At 37.0% G+C, this 18,828-nt stretch overlaps 2 protein-coding genes and 1 pseudogene across 3 annotated transcripts in view; 2 read left to right on the top strand and 1 right to left on the bottom strand.

The window, feature by feature from the left end:
- The window catches only part of LOC306868462 (hepatocyte growth factor receptor-like), a 49,771-nt gene extending 39,694 nt beyond the window's left edge, over window positions 1-10,077 (top strand). The window contains exons 16-21 of the mRNA XM_079414638.1: window positions 2,641-2,721; window positions 4,226-4,407; window positions 5,091-5,200; window positions 5,415-5,580; window positions 6,880-7,016; window positions 8,365-10,077. Coding sequence (XP_079270764.1) covers window positions 2,641-2,721; window positions 4,226-4,407; window positions 5,091-5,200; window positions 5,415-5,580; window positions 6,880-7,016; window positions 8,365-8,575 — 887 coding nt within the window. The 3' untranslated portion in view covers window positions 8,576-10,077. The remainder of the gene's footprint in view (window positions 1-2,640; window positions 2,722-4,225; window positions 4,408-5,090; window positions 5,201-5,414; window positions 5,581-6,879; window positions 7,017-8,364) is intronic.
- Window positions 10,078-11,723: 1,646 nt separating this feature from the next.
- On the top strand, window positions 11,724-14,158 carry LOC306868596 (protein FAM185A-like; annotated as a pseudogene). The gene is made up of 8 exons (XR_013786132.1): window positions 11,724-12,223; window positions 12,468-12,571; window positions 12,961-13,059; window positions 13,132-13,270; window positions 13,351-13,392; window positions 13,472-13,567; window positions 13,649-13,791; window positions 13,960-14,158. The product of XR_013786132.1 is annotated as a protein FAM185A-like (transcript).
- An 84-nt stretch (window positions 14,159-14,242) lies between these two features.
- Window positions 14,243-17,087, bottom strand: LOC306868595 (prostasin). The gene is made up of 6 exons (XM_079414848.1): window positions 16,810-17,087; window positions 16,058-16,226; window positions 15,712-15,980; window positions 15,495-15,640; window positions 15,198-15,411; window positions 14,243-15,082 (listed from the first exon to the last, which is right to left on the bottom strand). The coding sequence occupies exons 1-6, from the start codon at window positions 16,850-16,852 to the stop codon at window positions 15,078-15,080; spliced, it is 846 nt and encodes a 281-aa protein (XP_079270974.1). The 5' UTR covers window positions 16,853-17,087; the 3' UTR covers window positions 14,243-15,077.
- Window positions 17,088-18,828: the final 1,741 nt, after the last annotated feature.

Here is an 18,828-nt window from a genome sequence, read left to right as displayed (position 1 = left end):
CAGCGTAACTCAACCAAATGCATCTTATACAAGATAAATAATATATACATGATATATATAAACCTGCTGAAATATTTTGAAATTACTTGTACTGTACCTGATCGAAAAATCCAGTCTTTTACTCTGCCTGTGTCAATTTGAGTCTTGTTAAAGATTTAAATCCCTGCCGCCAAAATGCTCCTCTGTCGGTCACAGATTATGGAAAGTGAAACTTAAATCTATAGGGGTGGTTGGATTTATTCATGCAAGTTAAAATATTTATTTAAAGATTCTTTCTTTTCAGATTCTTATTTACAGCATTATCTTAATAGGCTGTATATTAACTTATGTAGTTCTATGTGAAATCAGACATTTGAGCACCCCAAAAGGCTAGCCAAAATGGCATGATCATAACACCTCAGTGAATATTCGTCTGTGAGATTGGTAGTCGAATCAGGCTTCTCCTATCGATGCATCAAATCGTCACTATTCGGGGTCACCCCTATAAATATTATTACAAAACAATGGTTTTCTGTTTTAATATATTTTTTAGTCTCCAGTCTTCAGTGTCACATGATCCTTCAGAAATCATTCTAATATGCTGATTTGGTGGGCCAAAAAAAAAAAGAATAGTGTGTGTGTGTGTGTGTGTGTGTATAAATATTATTATTATTATTATTATTATTATCAATTTTGAAAACAGTTGTGCTGCTTCATATTTTTGTGAATGCCATGATACATTTTTGGGGATTCTAAAAAAGTCAAAAGAACAGCATTAATTTGAAATTAAAAAAAATGTGTAACATTATAAATGTCTTTACTGTCACTTTTGATAAATGAAATGCATCCTTGCTGAATAAATTATTAATGATCAATTATTAAGTATTAATTTTAAAAAGAGAATCTTAGAATCTTAAAGATTGTTAAACAGTTTACTTTAAAAAATAAAGGTGTTTGTGTATCTTATCAAGCACGAGCATTACCATACTTTATTTGGAATCATACAAAAAATGACTTTGAAAAAAAAAAAAACTTTTAACACCCATAAATACTATGATTAATTTATTAATTTTCAAAAATCATCTTTTTAGGGGTCTAATTAAAGATTGTCAGTGTGATATAAATGCAACAAAAAAAAGTCATGTGGTGCAACCACCATTAAGAAAAAATAACATAAGACTAAATATTATAAAGAGGTCAGCTATTCCGTGTCATGAATGAGTCTTAGTTAAAAAAAAATATTTTTCCTTTATCTTGGACACTCTTATTTGTCATTGACCCAAAAATATAGTCTCTTTGTACTGTTACTGTGACTTGCAAACATATTTGGCAACAAAGATTTGCCAAAAAACTGCATTACAAGAAATCCAATATCTTAAATGAGGGATTTAGCAGAGGGAATCAGTTTCAGACGTAGTTAAAGTTAACAGGTTAAACGGTGATAATCAGCCCGGCAGGTTGGACATTTGAACGTTAAATTGCCTGTCTTCTCATTGTACAACAGAAGTGGGGGTGTGAACGTGTGTATCAGATTCACTGTCTCCAGTCCTCCCCAACCGCTGCACAATACTCCTAAAACTCACCACCCCTGTGGGAAAACCTAGTCCTGTGTGTGTGTGTGTGCATGCCTATGTTTGTGCATGTGACACAATGCGATTTATAGAGCGAGAGGAAGAGGCTGTGCGTGTATGTGAGTATGTTGGGGTGCTCGGGGTGGCATGTGTGGTGATTTGTTCCCGTGTTAAATTCCAGGCTCATTGTTGGGCCGTCTCAGGGCTCCGTGCTGGTAATCGGACTCTGCTGCCATCTGGGAAGACATGATAGCAGAGCTGGAGAGAGATTACAGCACTCCACGCTCTATTATTTTAACACAACACCCCGACTCTCTCTTGCCCTCTATTCTCCATGCCCTCATTAGAGAGAATACCCTGCCCAGACACTTGTAATTGGTTAATCTTTCAGTTACACACCACGCCGTACTCCAGACGCCTTGTTTGAGTTCATATTTCACAGTATTCTCACAATTAATTTTTATGTGTCTGTTTTGTATACAGTATCACTATTATTGTAGCTTATACTTAGGGTCAGATTTCAATAAAGCACTAATTATTCAACTTTGCCGTGCAACTCATTGCACAATATTTGTGCTACAGATGCAAATTACTGTACCTCAGATCTTGGAGATTGGAAAGAAGAATTAGATTTCAATTTTTTTTTTAATTTTCAAACTATAGCAGGACAGAAAAAACAGCATTTATAAATAGAAATTATTATAAATGTCTTTACTGTCATTTTAATAACATTTGAAGGGTAATGTATAACCAGAAGTGCGAGTTTGAGTCTGGCTTGCGACGTTTCCAAAAAAGCAAACGTACAGTGGAAAATGGTACTGATTTGAACTTAAATGAACTTCATACTTATGTCACTTCCTGTGATTAAAAAGTGTCATACTGTGTGAGACAAGGAGACTCAGAGAGAGAAAGTTTGAGGGCAACATATCAATTGTAGTCCCAGCACAATATATTCACACTCCATTGTTCATGCTTGTGGACTTGATGTGATATGCACCTGCTATGCCCACACTCCGCTCTGGCATAAAGCGCTTTGATAGATTGATGTGCTAATAATCTCTGCATCTTTTCCTGTCTTTGTGTGCACCAGGGCACTTTGGCTGCGTGTTCCATGGAACCCTGCTCGAACCAGATGGCCAGAAGCAGCACTGCGCCATCAAGTCCTTAAACCGTGAGTTTGACAACATGAGTGTTGAGGTGGTACAGTTGCAAGCACAGAGAGCTGAAGCTCTAAAATCTGACTGGATGAACCACATTCAACCGTATTCGTGAGGGTTTTGGGTTCTCTATGGTGCCTAACACCACTGAGCCTGATGAAGACCTGAGGGTCGAAACGTTGCTGTTATTAAATTCATTTGGAGAAGCTATTTTCAGTGTGCGGACTTCTCTCTTTTTTCTTTGCCTTACACCACTTAAACATGGTAAAACTGCTATAACGTAGTACTGAGTGGCTCTAACTGCCTAAAAATCATTGAAACTATTAAATCCTACAGAAAATGTTAAAATACATTTAGGATCCCCTCTAGTCAACATAATTATTCCACCCATAAATTATGAATCCATTCTGAACACAGTTTGACATCTCTTTACTGAAATATGACATATGACTGTTGAGGCTGTTTTAATAGGGCCTTATGATGAAGATGATGATGATGAATGCAGCCATATCGCATTAGAGATGCCTCTAATCACGTCATGTTACTGAGAGCTTTTAGATTTATGACCCGAGCTTTGTTTTCCTGTCTCAGTTTTCAACAGGAACTGCTGTTTAACTTGACTCTCAATGTATCATGTTTTACATAATCTTTTTGACAAAGGGGTGTTTTAGTTGTGCATTTCAGTTTTTATTCATATTTTTGAAATGTACATTTTCTGTATTTTTCTTGCTTTTGAAAAATTTCTATATAGTTTTTAATTCATTTCATTTCAGATTCAGTTCAAGTTATTTTAGTACATCAAGGCAAAATAAATAAAACTAGCAGAAATAAAATATATATTTAAAAAGTTTATTTTATTTTGTTTCTGTGGTTTGGGTAAAATATAATAACCCTGGTGCATTAAAATGTTAATTACAACAAAGAATCATAAAATTGTTGAATGAATAATGAATAAATAATGAAGAATTTATTGACTACTGTAGGGCTGTTCCCAGATCGGTTTTGGTCTTTTGAGGATCCTAAACTACTCTGACAGCAGTCAGTGTAGCATAGGATGCTTCATCGCTCAGGATCAGTCTACTGTAAGACATGTACACAGGCCTTTTCTTTTATGTGTATCCATAAGCCTCTCTTTCTCATCTGTTTAATCTCCTCAAAATGTGAAAGCTCCACCAACAAGATTAAGGGAGGCGCAGCTAAAATGGCAGGACCAACAGAATCTCAGAGCTCCGCTAGTAACGGTGTGGTCATGTCACAGCGGATTAAGTCTCCGCTCCGAAACCTCCCGGCTGAAATATGAGGCCGTGTGTGATAAAACATTTGATAGTGTTGGGGATAATTTATAAGTCGTGGTGAATGGTTCACTGACAATTTGGCAGGTTTATTGCTAACGCAGAAAACGTATAGCAGGATAGATTTTAAAAGAGTAATTTTGCATGTGTAAATCTAAACTCGGGGTGATACCAAAAACCACTGTGGTGATCTTTGAACTTCTGTTATTGTGCATTTATGTGGCAGGAATCACCGATATAGAGGAGGTGTCCCAGTTCCTGAAGGAGGGCATCATCATGAAAGACTTCAGCCATCCCAATGTGCTCTCTCTGCTGGGAATCTGCCTGCCCAGCGAAGGCTCGCCTCTCGTCGTGTTGCCTTACATGAAGCACGGAGATCTGCGCAACTTCATCAGAGATGAAGCTCATGTATGTGGTGGCAGCATCATTGGGCCAGATTTTCTACAGCTTGTACCAGCGCAAACCATCTTTAGGAATTAAAATAGTACTGTCAGGTTTTACTAAAGATGCGCAGTAATGAATTAGCGCAAAAAAAAGCGTGGACACAGTTATTTTTGTACCAGAACTTATTGAATATGCATATGTAGGAGTTTTCCTTTCAGATGCAAAATTTATGGAAGGAGAGTATTAAAATGAATCACGCAACGCGATTTACTAAAGTTTGTGCTCATCAAATTACTGGTTTTTGCACCATTATTTAACGCCCAAAAAAAGTGTGTCGTAAGCAGATCATCTGCACCGTGAGCATCGGCTCTGCTTATTTGTGACTACGCTAGTTTGTGCTGCACTTGGTATATTGCGTTGGTCGATATGTAAATGAGATGTTGCATCTGTGTTTTTTAATTTGCTTATTCTCAGTAAATCCCCCGCAGAGATTTCCACACCCATCAGCGTTGTTTTGGAATTGTGCTCTGGCGCTAATTTGACCTGTTTAGTAAATCTGGCCCTTAATGTCTTTCCATTCAACTTCAGTGACTGTAGCTCCATAGCTATTAAAAACTTAATAAAAATGAAATTAAACAGGTGGCAGTGCCTTGTGTTGTTTTTATCGTTATTGTTTTTAAATGGAGTGCTTGTTTTCGTTCCCACAGAACCCCACAGTGAAGGACTTGATGGGTTTCGGGCTGCAGGTGGCTAAAGGAATGGAATATCTCGCCAGCAAGAAGTTTGTACACAGAGACCTTGCGGCCAGAAACTGCATGTGAGTTTTTCAACAAATTACCAACAGTGTTTTGAATTATCATGCAGTATGTTCAGGGCACTAATTTTGTTTGTTCAGGAACACTTGTGCCCTAAATTAAATGTTTTTAGGGGCATGTGACTTTCATTAGGGTGTTTATATTCTTAAATGAATGACTTAGATCAAATATTTACATTTTTTAACATAATATAAATATTTGGAATATCTCTTTCAGGTTGGATGAGAGCTACACAGTAAAAGTGGCTGATTTTGGCCTGGCCAGAGATGTGTATGATAAAGAATACTACAGCGTGCACAACAAACATGGTGTCAAGCTGCCCGTCAAATGGATGGCATTAGAAAGTCTGCAGACACATAAATTCACCACCAAATCTGATGTGGTGAGTATCTCAATCACAGTCTCAGTTTGTAGTGCATCCTTAAAGGGATAGTTCACCCAAAAATGAAACTTCTGTCATTAATTACTCACTCTCATGTCACTCCAAACCTTTAAGACAGGTACATACAACTTTCCTGTAGCTCAAACAGTAGAGCATGGCGCTAGCAACGCAAAGGTCATGGGTTTGATTCCCAGGGAAAGCAAGAGCTGATAAAATGTAAAAACTGTAACTTGAATGCAGTGTAAGTCGCTTTGGATAAAAGCGTCTGCTAAATGCATAAATGTAAATGTACATTTTCAGAACACAAATTAAGATATTGTTGATACAATATGACAGCTTTCTGACCCACTGCAATGTAACTATGATGTTCAAGGCCCAGAAAGGTAGTAAGGACATTGTTAAAATAGTCCATGTGACATCATCAGTTCAACTGTAATTTTATTAAGCTACGAGAATACTTTTATGTGTGCAAGGACATCCCATTACATGGACACAGTGTCCTTACTACCTTTCTCGGCCTTGAACGTGTCAGTTGCATTATTGTCTATGCAGGGTCAGAAAGCTCTCGGATTTCATCAAAAATATCTTAATTTGTGTTCTGAAGATTAACGGATAAAAAAATTGACAATAAAAATGTTATGCTGTTTCAAAAGTAAGGTGTTTAAATAACCAAATTGAATATTTTTGGACTTTATAAGCAGTTTAAATGAACAAAGCTAATATTTTTGGTTATCAAAAGTATGCTTAAGTGTTCAAATAAAACTCATAATCATATGCACTAAATCAAATCACAGTGCATTCATGATCCCAAAAATGCTGACTATGTAGGTAGCTTACTGCAGTACAATGAAGTTTATATTTTAGTCTGGTCCAGTTCTTCTGATGGCAATATTTCAAAAACTAACCTATCCAGTCTTTAAACAACTTGTGGTCTCGGGGTCACTTTGACAAGATTTGTGCAGAATGTTTCTCTATCACACTGACTTATACATGCACACACATGTTAGGGCTCAAGGTGTGTCGTGACTCACCTCCTGTTTTCTAACCTACCTGCATTTCAAATAAAATTGATGTCTACACGTGGCCACTTCTGGGGAAAATAATTTCTCAACATTTCCCAAATGCTGACCTGACTGTTCCATTAAGTGGATTTATGAGTTCAGCTTTCCTGTGCTTTGTTTCCCTTTTTGTTGGCCTCCAACAAATGATAGTGTTGGAGCCACCCAAAGTTCACTTGTTTTGATAGGTGCTCGCTTGCCCTCCTCATAACTCACTGTTTTGAATTTGATCTTCACGCAGTGGTCGTTCGGCGTGTTGCTGTGGGAACTCATGACCCGGGGCGCCCCGCCTTACTCCGATGTGAACTCCTTCGACATCACTATCTTCCTCCTGCAAGGGCGAAGACTGTTACAGCCCGAGTTCTGCCCGGACGCACTGTAAGTGCACACACACACACACCCATATGACACACACTTGGTCCTTCATTATGACCACCGTACGGCACTCCAAAGGGGGGAGTGCGTCAACACGAGCATAAAACAGAGAGCCATTGTTAACCACCCGCAAATTCAGTCAAGCAGTAGTAGTTCATCAAAACTCTTGGCCAACTCAGCTCTGCATGACTACCTGAGCTCGGCACACATCGTCTCCCCACCCTGCCTGTATGATATGAGTCAACCTCCAAACATTCTTCACACACTGCCGTCTAATATCCAGCCGCGGCTCTGAATAGAGATATGTGGGTCATCACTCCCTTCCTTCATGGACGGCACAAAGAGCCAGTCCTCCCAGGTCTTCGTGCCTCTGCTCAGCAGACTATTGCAGGACAAACAATGGAAAGTTGTTCTGAAATACGATGAAAGTTTGCACCGATGGTTATAAATTTCAAGGCAAAGGTGTCTTGAACTGCCAAAGCAAACAGCTGGGATGGAAAGTGGAGAAGTAGAACTTGCACTTACACTACTTGTGATTCTTAGCTCAAAATGAATCAAAATGAACTGACAAATAAATAGAAATACTTAAAACTACATTAATGTTCAAAAGTTTGGAGTCAGTAAGTTTTTTAATAAAATTAATTTTATTTTAATACATTTAATATAATTTACAAATATACAAATTTTAATTAAAATTATTATTATTATTAAATTATTATACTTTTATGCAGCAAAGAATTTGCTTTAAATTGATCAAAAGTGAATAGTAAATACTTAAGTATTTAAATACCTTAAAATATATTAAGGAAGAAAACAGTGTTACATTGTAATAATTACTGTTTTTACTGTATTTTTTGTCAAATAATTGCAGTCTTGGTGACCATAAGAGACTTCTTTGAAAAATATATAAAAAATTAAATGTACCAGTAAAATGAAAAAATTAAATTGCCAAATAAAGACATTTAAAAACGGTTTAATTCACATTTAAAATATTAGTTAAATATAACAACGAAAGAATATATATATATATTTAACTCATTTTTAAATGCACATTTTAAACTGAAACAAAGAATATTCTGTTTATATTAATGCAGGGTGGGGCTTCGTTATATCTAGTGGGATTTGATTGGATTGTAGAAAGAACATTATTAATATTGTTTGCTAATTGTATAAATGAACCCCTAATGTTAAAGTATTTTGCTTCTATTTGTGCCATGAACATGAAATAATTCATGACATATGAAAACGTTTTTGGTTTAAAAAAATGTGTGCAGATGAATCCTTCACAGTAAGACCAAGGACTTTTGTTAAGAATTTAGATTTTCCTTACGTTTTTCTCTTTTCTTTGTAGATATAATGTCATGATTGAGTGTTGGCACCCTAAACCCGAGCGCCGGCCCACCTTCTCAGAGCTTGTGTCCCGCATCGCCGCCATCTTCTCCAGCTTCAGCGGCGAGCACTACATCCTCCTTAACACCACCTACGTCAACATCGATAAGATGACACCCTACCCCTCTCTCATCTCCTCTCAGAGTAACCTGGACCGTGACTGCTGCACCTGAAAGACAAAGACACCAGACAGAGGGAGGGAGAGACAGGAGAACAAAAAAGCCATTGCTGTTCATGAAAGACACTGGACTGGCTGCCAGGGGCGGCTTTCATCATTAAAGGAGGAAAAAAGCGGCCCAAAGACACTGTGAAAGACTTAAAAGGCACGGACACTCCCTTAATCGCTGTAAATAGATTATGATGAGCCGTGACCTGTGGAGTTAAGGTTCTCCAGTCGAGCATGAGATGGTCCTGATCTCCTGGGACAGAGATTGTGACTCCACTGCCGTTGGCATCCCATTAACATTTCATCTGTAGGGTTGCATTTTGATGATTCTTGCAGTTTGTGACCATCTGATTCATTCATGCTATTGGCAGAGGCTTTGAAGCGACTTCAAGATGTCTCAACTTGTGTTCTCCGACATGACCTGAACATATGTTGACCAATTTATTTTCTGTGAAAAGTGTAATAAAATGTTGTGCATGCCTTCATACTATGAACTGAGCGCAGCATAATGAAGTTTTCAGGAGAACACTGGACTCGTCTGATGTTTGATGATGTTTTGAGGAACTTTGAATCTGTCAATGTTCTTGTGAGGCCGGTGTGTCCGATTCAGACAGATCTGATTCCTGTTTCTTTACTTCTGTTCAGATGATTGTTTTCTGTCCTGGCCATTTGATTCTTTCTGACAAGATTTCTTTCCGTAGTTCTATATTTTTATATAATCTGCTTATGTTTAGTGTCAAAGTGAACATACTACTACAAGGCTCACATAGAATCTGCGCCGCTTTTTCACATCTTCAACACTGATTGAGTGCATATGATACACATGCAGATATCTATAGAGATATTATAAATACAGTACCTGCTTTTTGTATATAATATATATTTGAATTATTAAAAGTATGTATTTAGATAGATAGATAGATAGATAGATAGATAGATAGATAGATAAAATACAAATTACACACACACACACATGCATATATATGTAATTCTGCATATGCGCACAAAATATACTATATAGAGTGAGAAATAATGTGTGAGACTTAGTGAACAGCAGACGCAGATTCAATGTGGGCCTGTATGTTTCTATGTAGTGAAGATGACTATGAATGTGACTTGCCATAACAGACTACTGTATGATGTAAATAATTAGTTTGTCTATCCTTATTGTCTGACTTGCTGTGTGATACATGTATATGTAGCCTCTGAACACAGTACAATACAGACAGTTTGGTATACCAGTTAAATGAGGTCAATCAACATTTAATTGTATCCCTATGTGAGTGAAGTTCTAGTGTTATTGTTACAAATTATCAAAAAACAGGCTGACTCTTGATTTGCTTTATATCACGGTTTAGGTTTCACCATTTATGAAACCTTTCTTTTCTTTGAACCTGTCAAGACTGTCTTCTTGAGATTTCTATATGGAGCTCCAACTCAGAAATGGTACAAATGACAATATTTCTGTCGTTCCAGTCATGATAATAAAGTTTTATTATGTGTGTCATATATGAATGTACTCTCTGTGTGCTGTATCTAGCAAATGTTGTCCTCTCTGATGTCGCCATTTCATCGGCTCTGTGTGAACTTTGACCATGACCTTCTGATAACCCTCAATGCTCTTGACTCGACCCTCAACCGCGGGCGTCTAGACAGGCTTTTTAATTTCCTCTTATGGTCTCTTTTTGAAAAGAAGCGTAACACTACCTGTCTGAAAGAGAGTAGTGCAGCTAAATGAATTCAATATTATGATTTACAGATACCACATACAATACACATCCTCTCATAGATGTTAACTCTTTTTACTAGTCTGCAAAGTGTTGATTAGTATTACAGCATGGCTATACCTCAGTTTAGAACAATTTGGCTGCAATACAAAAACCATGTGTAGCCTCACTGTAGCTTTATTAGATTCTGAACTTGGCTGCATGTCCTAACTTGAGGACAAATACTAAATCCCTCATAACTCAACACTCATTCATCAGCTAATGTGGAGGAGGATATGACACGCTGTTATTTGTTGTCAAAAGGCGCTATTGTAAACCTGTGACCTTGCTTTATGTGGAATGACTAGAGTTCCACCTACTGGACGAGTTATAGCATTCGCCTGTGTAACTAAAACAATAGCTGGCCAGGAGAGCAACTACTTTTTGACTGGCCCATTGATTCAGGTTTATGAATCACTTTCAGTAAAAATACATTCCCTAGGGCCTTCACTGAAGGAATTAAGACTAGTTACACAAGCAGTGAGGTAGTGTATTACAAACACTTCAAACAGTGTGACGTTCTGTCTGCTCAGCTCCAAAACAACCAGCACTGGGAGTTTAAAATCTTCATGACGTGACAGTTATGAGCCACTTACAACATAGTAGTACATTCTCTAGTGCTACTACCTCTCAATATTAATAAAACAGGTTGGGTCACGTTTTTTTGCCTATATTTTGGAGACCAAATGTCCACACAAAGATAGTAAAACGTGAAAACAGCTTTTAATTTTGGGGACCAGACAATGGTTCACATAAGAAACAGGCTTAATAAACAATGAATAATAGCATCTAAAAATGTAAAAAGGTTCTTTGAGGGTTGTTAGGCTTCATTTTTAGACAGAGTTAGTGTAGGCCTATAGAGAATATCGTTAGCTCAGAATTACAACATTAGATGTCAATGGAAAGTTTGCAACATGGCACACAACAATAGTAGCTAGCTATCATAAATTTGTCGCTAATTTAATCTTGAATTATAAGTTCATACTTAGGCATTATGTGTTATGAAAACAAAATTAAGTCAAATTAAACTAAAAACTATAACTAAAATTGTGATAATATTAGCTGGGTCATCAACATTTATTCGTAACTCTCCATTTTATAATGTTAACTCTAAATTTGATATCAGTACTGTTGTTGTTTTTGTTGATATTATTAATTCAAATTAAGGCACAAATGTCATTTTAAATTTAAGTTTTCTTTCTTTAAACATACAGACGACAGTCACACTTTATTTAAATATGAATGATGTATCTTCACAATCAGTATCAAGGAGTGGACTTCATTTTACGGTTGATGAACTACACTTCCCACAATTCCACTCGCGCTCTGAACCTGTTCCGGTTTGCTGTCATTGCTGTGCGCTGCATTCGTCCTCGTGATGTAAACATTTCTACACGGCGTTTACTATTGCAAGTAGCGTTTAGCATTTTGTTCTAAGGCCCACTTATGTAGTTTAGTCTTAGTGCACACTAAGTGAAGCTTAAGGAATGTTTACTTGTGCGATTAGACACGGTGTGTGTGTGGGTTCAGTGCAGAGATGTTCAAGACTCTTCAGCAGTGCTTTGATCTCTCAGGTTCTCCGAGCCTTTTCAGATGCTCCTGCAACTCCTAAAGACTTAAATAAACATATAAAGCAATGGGAATTGTTAGTTAATCCTTTCACAAAGGTCAAATGTCATTTAGGCTGTAATATATCCATAAAATATATCCACTTGCTTTTCCTGAGGCAGATCGGGCATTTATTAGTGTGCACATGACAGATGCGAGTCAAACTGCTAATGTGGACGGGTTTCATGTTCATTATGATGATCAAAGCAATGAACTCAACATTTTGGGAGATGAGGTGGATAGCAATGTCACTGTTGAACTGACAGCACCTATCAAATGTGGTAAGGATCTGTATTCAGGCTTGTAAAGGTACTACTAAATCATATATTTATATAATATTGTATTATTATTAAATAATATATTATTGATAGTTTACTTTATTAATATTATACAATTATAATATTTAAAAAATGAATGGCTTTTACTAGGTAATCTCTACTTAGAGTAAGTTAAGGTAATGTAATAAGTATACTTCAATTCATAGGAATACATGTGCATCCTTTTAGTCCCTGTCCGTTCCTCCAGATCTCCACATTAAGACTAAAGACAAAGGCAGTGTGAAGATCCAGAAAATGGAGAGTGACCTCTGCCATGTTCACACAGAGAGAGGGCACTGTGTCCTTAAGTCTGTCAAGATGATGCATTTGCTTTTTAATAATTTAATGCAGGGGTTTTCCAACTAGGGACCGCAAAGGAGTACTAGGCAGTCAATTAAAAAAAACAAAAAAAGCTTAAAAGAAATTAATTAAAATAAAATAAACTTGAATAATGAATATACATTACAAAACATTACTATATTAAGTGGCATAATAAAAACATTATTTTACACACATATATAATTTGTAAAAGTATAAATTGGGTCTTTATACATTAAAATATATAGTTGCCTTTGAAATGTTAGGATGCTCAAGGTTCTGTGGTATATAAAATATTGAAAACCCCTGATTACGGCATAAAGACCTAAATATAATTTTTTTTGCTATAAATGGATTATCATCTTGTGTTTAACTTTGATTTTGTTTTGGGTCATGAGGTTCAAGTTCAGTCCACACGAGGAAATATCACTGGACTTCAGACCATACATGGGAATGTTAATATCAGCACATCTTTGGATAGTGTAAGTAGTTTATGACTTGCATAAGTGCATATTCTGTTAAACTGTTATTAAATCACAGTTTTCGTTTTCTAGAATGTCGATATTAAGAAAATTCAGGGAACCACCATGAATCTCTCCACAGAACATGGGGATCTGAAAGTGAAGGCCATTTATGGTGAATCGACCTCAGTGTCTACTTCCTCCGGGAACATCCAGATTGGCCATGTGCATGGTGAGGGGACGGGACGTAATGGCTCATTTTACAAACCTGATGTGCAGTTAGGACATTGTATCATTGTTGTTGTTTTACAGGTGAAGCTCTTGTACAAAGTAAAACAGGAAATATTGTCATTGGTAAGTGAGCAATTTGAATTGACAGTAGCTTATTTAGTCACTCATTTAGTGCTCTAAAGATGTCTTTCCTGCTTCACAGACAGCTCAAGTGGTGCCCTGAAGGTGTTTACTGCTGCTGGAAACATTGATGCATACGTAGGCCAAGATGGAAGCGCAGAACTTCACAGTCAACAAGGTATAATCAGAATCAGAATTTGAGTACATTTCTAAGAACTTGAACCTTGTTTTAAACTACTTTTATTTATCATTGATCCAGGTGCTGTGTGTGTGTGCGTGTGCCGTCCACTATGAAAGCAGCAGTGCACTTGTCCAGAACCTCTGTTAGCATTAGCTCAGAGATAGTTAGCTCATGTCAAGAGACTGAACGTACTTCAGCTGATGGGAAGACAACAGTCACAGGTGAGTAGAAGCCAGACCCAATGGATGTCTTTTAACTGCCTGATACTTTTTTGTTCGGTTGCAAGTCTACATCTTATCCTTAAACACAATCATGAAAATTTGACTATTTAAACCACATTATCTAACATATTCTCTGTGTTCATTACATTGTATGTGTATTCACTTTAGTGAATTTGCATGGCGGCGTTCATGAAGAACGATGGATTAAAGCCACTGCTGAAAAAGGTGCTGTCAACCTGAGAACCCAGAGCTGGTTTGAGACCCTCAGACTCGGAGCTCAGAGTTAAAACCTGCACAGACGCACCTGGGACCAACTACAAAACTGACAGAACCTCGTTGCTGGTTTTACACAGGAGATTTATACTGGAACAGCCTGAGAGATGTTACAGTATATCAGATTAGTTGATTAATAGAATGCATTGAAACAACTGTACAAAATAAATAAACCATGCCATTTTAAAGCACTTTTTAATTTTGGTAAAAACTTCCACACGCATTGCAACATTCAATATGTGTATTACAGAATACATACACCTAATAATCAAAAATGCAGTGAAAATTGTAATATTGTAAAATATCATTACAATTTAAAACAACTTTTTTCTATTAGAATCTATTTTAAAATGTCATTTATTTCTGTGATGCAAAATCATTACTCCAGTCTGTCTTCAGTGACATGATCCTTCAGAAATCATTCTAATATGCTGCTCAAGAAACAGTTTTTATTATTGTCAGTGTTGAAAACAGGTCAGCTGCTTAGTATTTTTACGGAAACCATGATTTGTTTTTCTGTTGAAAAGAACAGAATTTATTTGAAATAGAAATATTTTATAATATTTTAATGGTCTTTACTGTCACTTGATAAATGTGATGCATCTTTGCTGAATTAATTATTTCAACAAATTTTGACCAGTGTGTGCTCAAAGATTTTTTTTGTGATAGAAATTTAATTTGACATTTCTATATTCAGGGCTTGTATGTATAAGATCTCTGCTTAATATTTGCAAAATTATATACAAAATGAAGAAAAAGTTAAAACAGTGTTTAACTGAGAGAAGATGAGAAAAATACTGCTTTTTGTTCACAATTAGTCTTGTTAGTTACACCCAACTGCTATGGTCAGTCCTGTAGAAAATGGTGCCTGTTCAACAAATGTTGAATTTGTGCAGTTTGTGATGACCATATCCATGAGTGAAGTTCTATGACAGGGCTTTTTAATAGTAGAACTGGTTACTGGCATTGAAGTTCTTGAAAGTATGAATAAGCATGTCTTATACGACTATACCTCAACCTGCAGAGATAAAAAAACAAAGCACAAATGCATGTAACAAAACATAAGAAATGTATGTAATGTGTCTAATATCCTGTAGGTTGTGTGTACAGCTTTAAGGCTAAACAGGTTTTACCTTGGCTGGCAGAAGAACATGAGATTTGGGGGTTAAAGATGACGAATCCTGGGAGATTTTGGCCGATGGAGGTGGTGATCCATTGCTGATACTGTGACACACGGGTGTACACACCAGGTTCACTGGGCTGACCACAGTCATGACCCCTACTGATGATACCAGACTGAACCCACACTGAACACTGCTGACTCACCATTGGACCACCAGAGTCCCCCTACGGAGAGAGTAACTTCCTGATGTGTGTAGTGTACATAAGCACATTTAGATGAGTAGTAATAATCTGATTGGTTGTTGTACCTGGCAGGTGTCTTTTCCTCCCTGTAGTAAACCAGCACACAACATGTTGTCTGTAATGAGGTTGGCACCCAGCAGATTATTACATTCAGAATTAATTACCAATGGAACCACAGTCTCCTGCAGAGTCCCGGGATAAGACAAAATCACTGGACACACAAACCCAGTCATCAGTTTGTGATGTTAGCAGATATGTGTGTGTGATTTGTGTACAGGTTACCTCCAGAGGCAGTTTGTCCCCAGCCTGTGATCCAGCTGCTGGTGCCGGAAGGGAAGTCGCTGTTTTCCGCAGCTAAACACACAGGTCTAATATAGTTAGTGAAGTTGACTGAAGAGGACAGACGCAGAAGAGCGATGTCATTGTTGTAGGTGTCGCTGTTGTAGGACGGGTGAATGAGGAGCGTGTTGACACTTCTGTTGATTTCATGCCCATGATCGCCCTGCTGTGTCGTCCTTCCCAAATACACAAAGACGCTGAACGTGTTGACACTGAATGAAGAAAACAACAATATTACAAGAGCAGTGTTTAATATCTGTGGGAAAATGCGTGATTATGTGCTTCTAACCTAGCAAAACAGTGAGCTGCAGACAACACCCATTCACTGCTGATGAGGGAACCTCCACAAAAATGGCCTTTATATTTGGGGCTGTGAAGACTGACCATCCATGGCCAGGCCCCCTCATTCGCATCCCTACCACCCACAACACGGGGGTATAGATGGGCACAGCCACAAACTGAAAGAGCGGGAGAAATTGTTCACAGTGACACCCAACACCCAAGGGGTGTCCAAACTCGGTCCTGGAGGGCCGTGTCCTGCAGAGTTTAGCTCCAACCCTAATTAAACACACCTGAAGCAGCTAATCAAGGTCTTACTAGGCATACTAGAAGCTTCCATGCAGGTGCGTTGAGGCAAGTTGGAGCTAAACTCTGCAGGACACTGGCCCTCCAGGACCGAGTTCGGAAAGGGCCCCTGCCCGAGACAGAAGGAGCAGAACCAGATCACATTAGTGTTTCTATTAAAGCACTTATTAGTTTTTGTGTCATTCTTTGTAGACATCCATAGAAGGGGCTCTTACTATTCAAATGAGAAAGATAATCTGCAATAGAATATACAAGGTGGTAAAGATTACAACAGGCCCCCAACACTACACAAATATTTAACACTAAATATTTACACTATGGCATCTCTGTCTATCTAGGTAACTCAAACAACAGTATAGCATCCAGCTAAAACCATTCATCAGGGCTCTCTTTTTTGTTTACAGGCATGGCATATACTGTAGGCTGTATTTTACACCCCTGCCTGTAAGAGCCTACCTTTAACGCATACGAGCATGGCCATACATGTTAACCTCCACATCGTCACTTAGAATCGCTCTTCACCGCCAGTAAGGATCATGGATGTCTGGTAGTTTTATCCTGCAGAATGTCATTTGCATATTCATCTTCCATTTTCCAGAATCATATTTTATTCCTTTCTCGCTCTCTTATTGTATTTTGTTTTATTTCTCTAATACTAGACCTGGTTTGGCAGCAAAACCATGAGTGGCAGCTGTGGGAAAGACAGCAGTTTGTTATAGTGCCTACTTTTCAATGACGTATTATATGCAAATGCACTTTACTGCATGCTTGACATGTCCAGCAATTGTAACTCCTATCAGGTTTTAAAAAAAAATATTTCAAAATATTTTCAACTGTAAATGTTATGGGGATTAATATATTTAACACAATTATCCCCTTCAATTGAATTTTATCATTATTATGTGAAATCTCACATACACTTATTGTCTTCTCACTACATCTAAAACAGTGTGTCCATAGAGAAGGGTTCAATCATTCATATGCTATAACAAAAAACTAAGTTTTTTTTAATGATGAAAAAGACTTGTTTTATCAAAAGTAACACTTAATAATGTCTCATATCAAAGCAAGGTTGTTTTTCAGTGACACATGCATGTTTCATAAGGTTTCAAAGTTGTGTCCCCACTTTTCGTCAACACCGTCAGACATTCATTAAAATGTAATAAAATCAGGGACTATCAGGGGCAGCTGTCACTCTAAAGGACCCTCTTGACACAATCCTTCTCTGCAGAGTACATCAGTGTCAGACTCTGCTAAGTTTTATAGTTTTAGAATATTTTAAATCCTACTGTTAATATTTCCTGGTCACAACCATGATATGTCCACACCATCTTCCAATTTCTGAAGAAATTATTTGAAATATTTATATCATTTTATTCTCCTGAAGCAGGTTCTGTTAGCATCTAGCATCAGCAGAAAAAAACAAAATGGCTACTACATGAACTCCCATTTGTTTTGTGAAAGAAATGCCAAATTTGCCAACACTGTCAGATGTCACCACCGTCAGATTTTGTGTTCCAATAATATTTGTGACCCTGGGCCACAAAACCAGTCTTAAGTGTCAATTTATCGAAATTGAGATTGCTGAAAATAAATAAATAAGCTTTCCAATGATGTATGGTTTGTTAGGATTGGACAATATTTGGCTGAGATATAACTATATTTGAAAATCTGGAATCTGAGGGTGCAAAAAAATCTAAATACTGAGAAAATCGCCAATGTCCAAATGATGATCTTTGCAATGCATATTACTAATCAAAAATGAGGTTTTGATATATTTACGGTAAGAAATTAACAAAATATCTTCATGGAACATGATCTTTAATTAATATCCTAATGATTTTTGGCATAAAAGAAAAATCGATAATTTTGACCCATACAATACATTTTTGGCTATTGCTACAAATATATCCCAACAACTTGACTGGTTTTGTGGTCCAGGGTCACATATCAAAATACTTAAATCTGACTCTTGAATAATAGCTTTATAAACAATAACATACTGTTTGTTGTGTTTGCTTTAATACAGTAATTAATCGATTCAATGTATTTGATAGATAAAATGACTACAAATTCAGGTTTTCATCACCTCCGTCAGATGAATATTTTGATCATTTTTGATTATGATATTTTATATTTGTTGAGGAGTTGTTGGTCACATGTGATAGTGTAATCTGTCTGCTAACATGAGAATGTGTTTTGAAATGTTAAAAACAACTTGAATGCTGTTAAAGATAAATTTGAAATGATATTACACAATCCAAGGTAAAAAGCACATTTTGTTAAAATAAGTGAAAAGTTGGATGGTTGTATCAAAGCATAGCTCAGTAACTTAGTACATATGAGATATATAAATGTAGTTTCATTTGTCTGAGTACAAGGTCTTATTTTTTCAATTTTGCACCGGGTTTTGTCCCACTTCTCAAGAATGACTGAATTTTGGTTTGATTTCAATGTGTACGAATATTGAAAACA

Source organism: Barbus barbus, assembly GCF_936440315.1.
Source record: "Barbus barbus genome assembly, chromosome: 50".
NCBI classification, from domain to species: Eukaryota; Metazoa; Chordata; class Actinopteri; order Cypriniformes; family Cyprinidae; genus Barbus; species Barbus barbus.
This window is presented reverse-complemented; position numbering and strand designations above follow the sequence as displayed.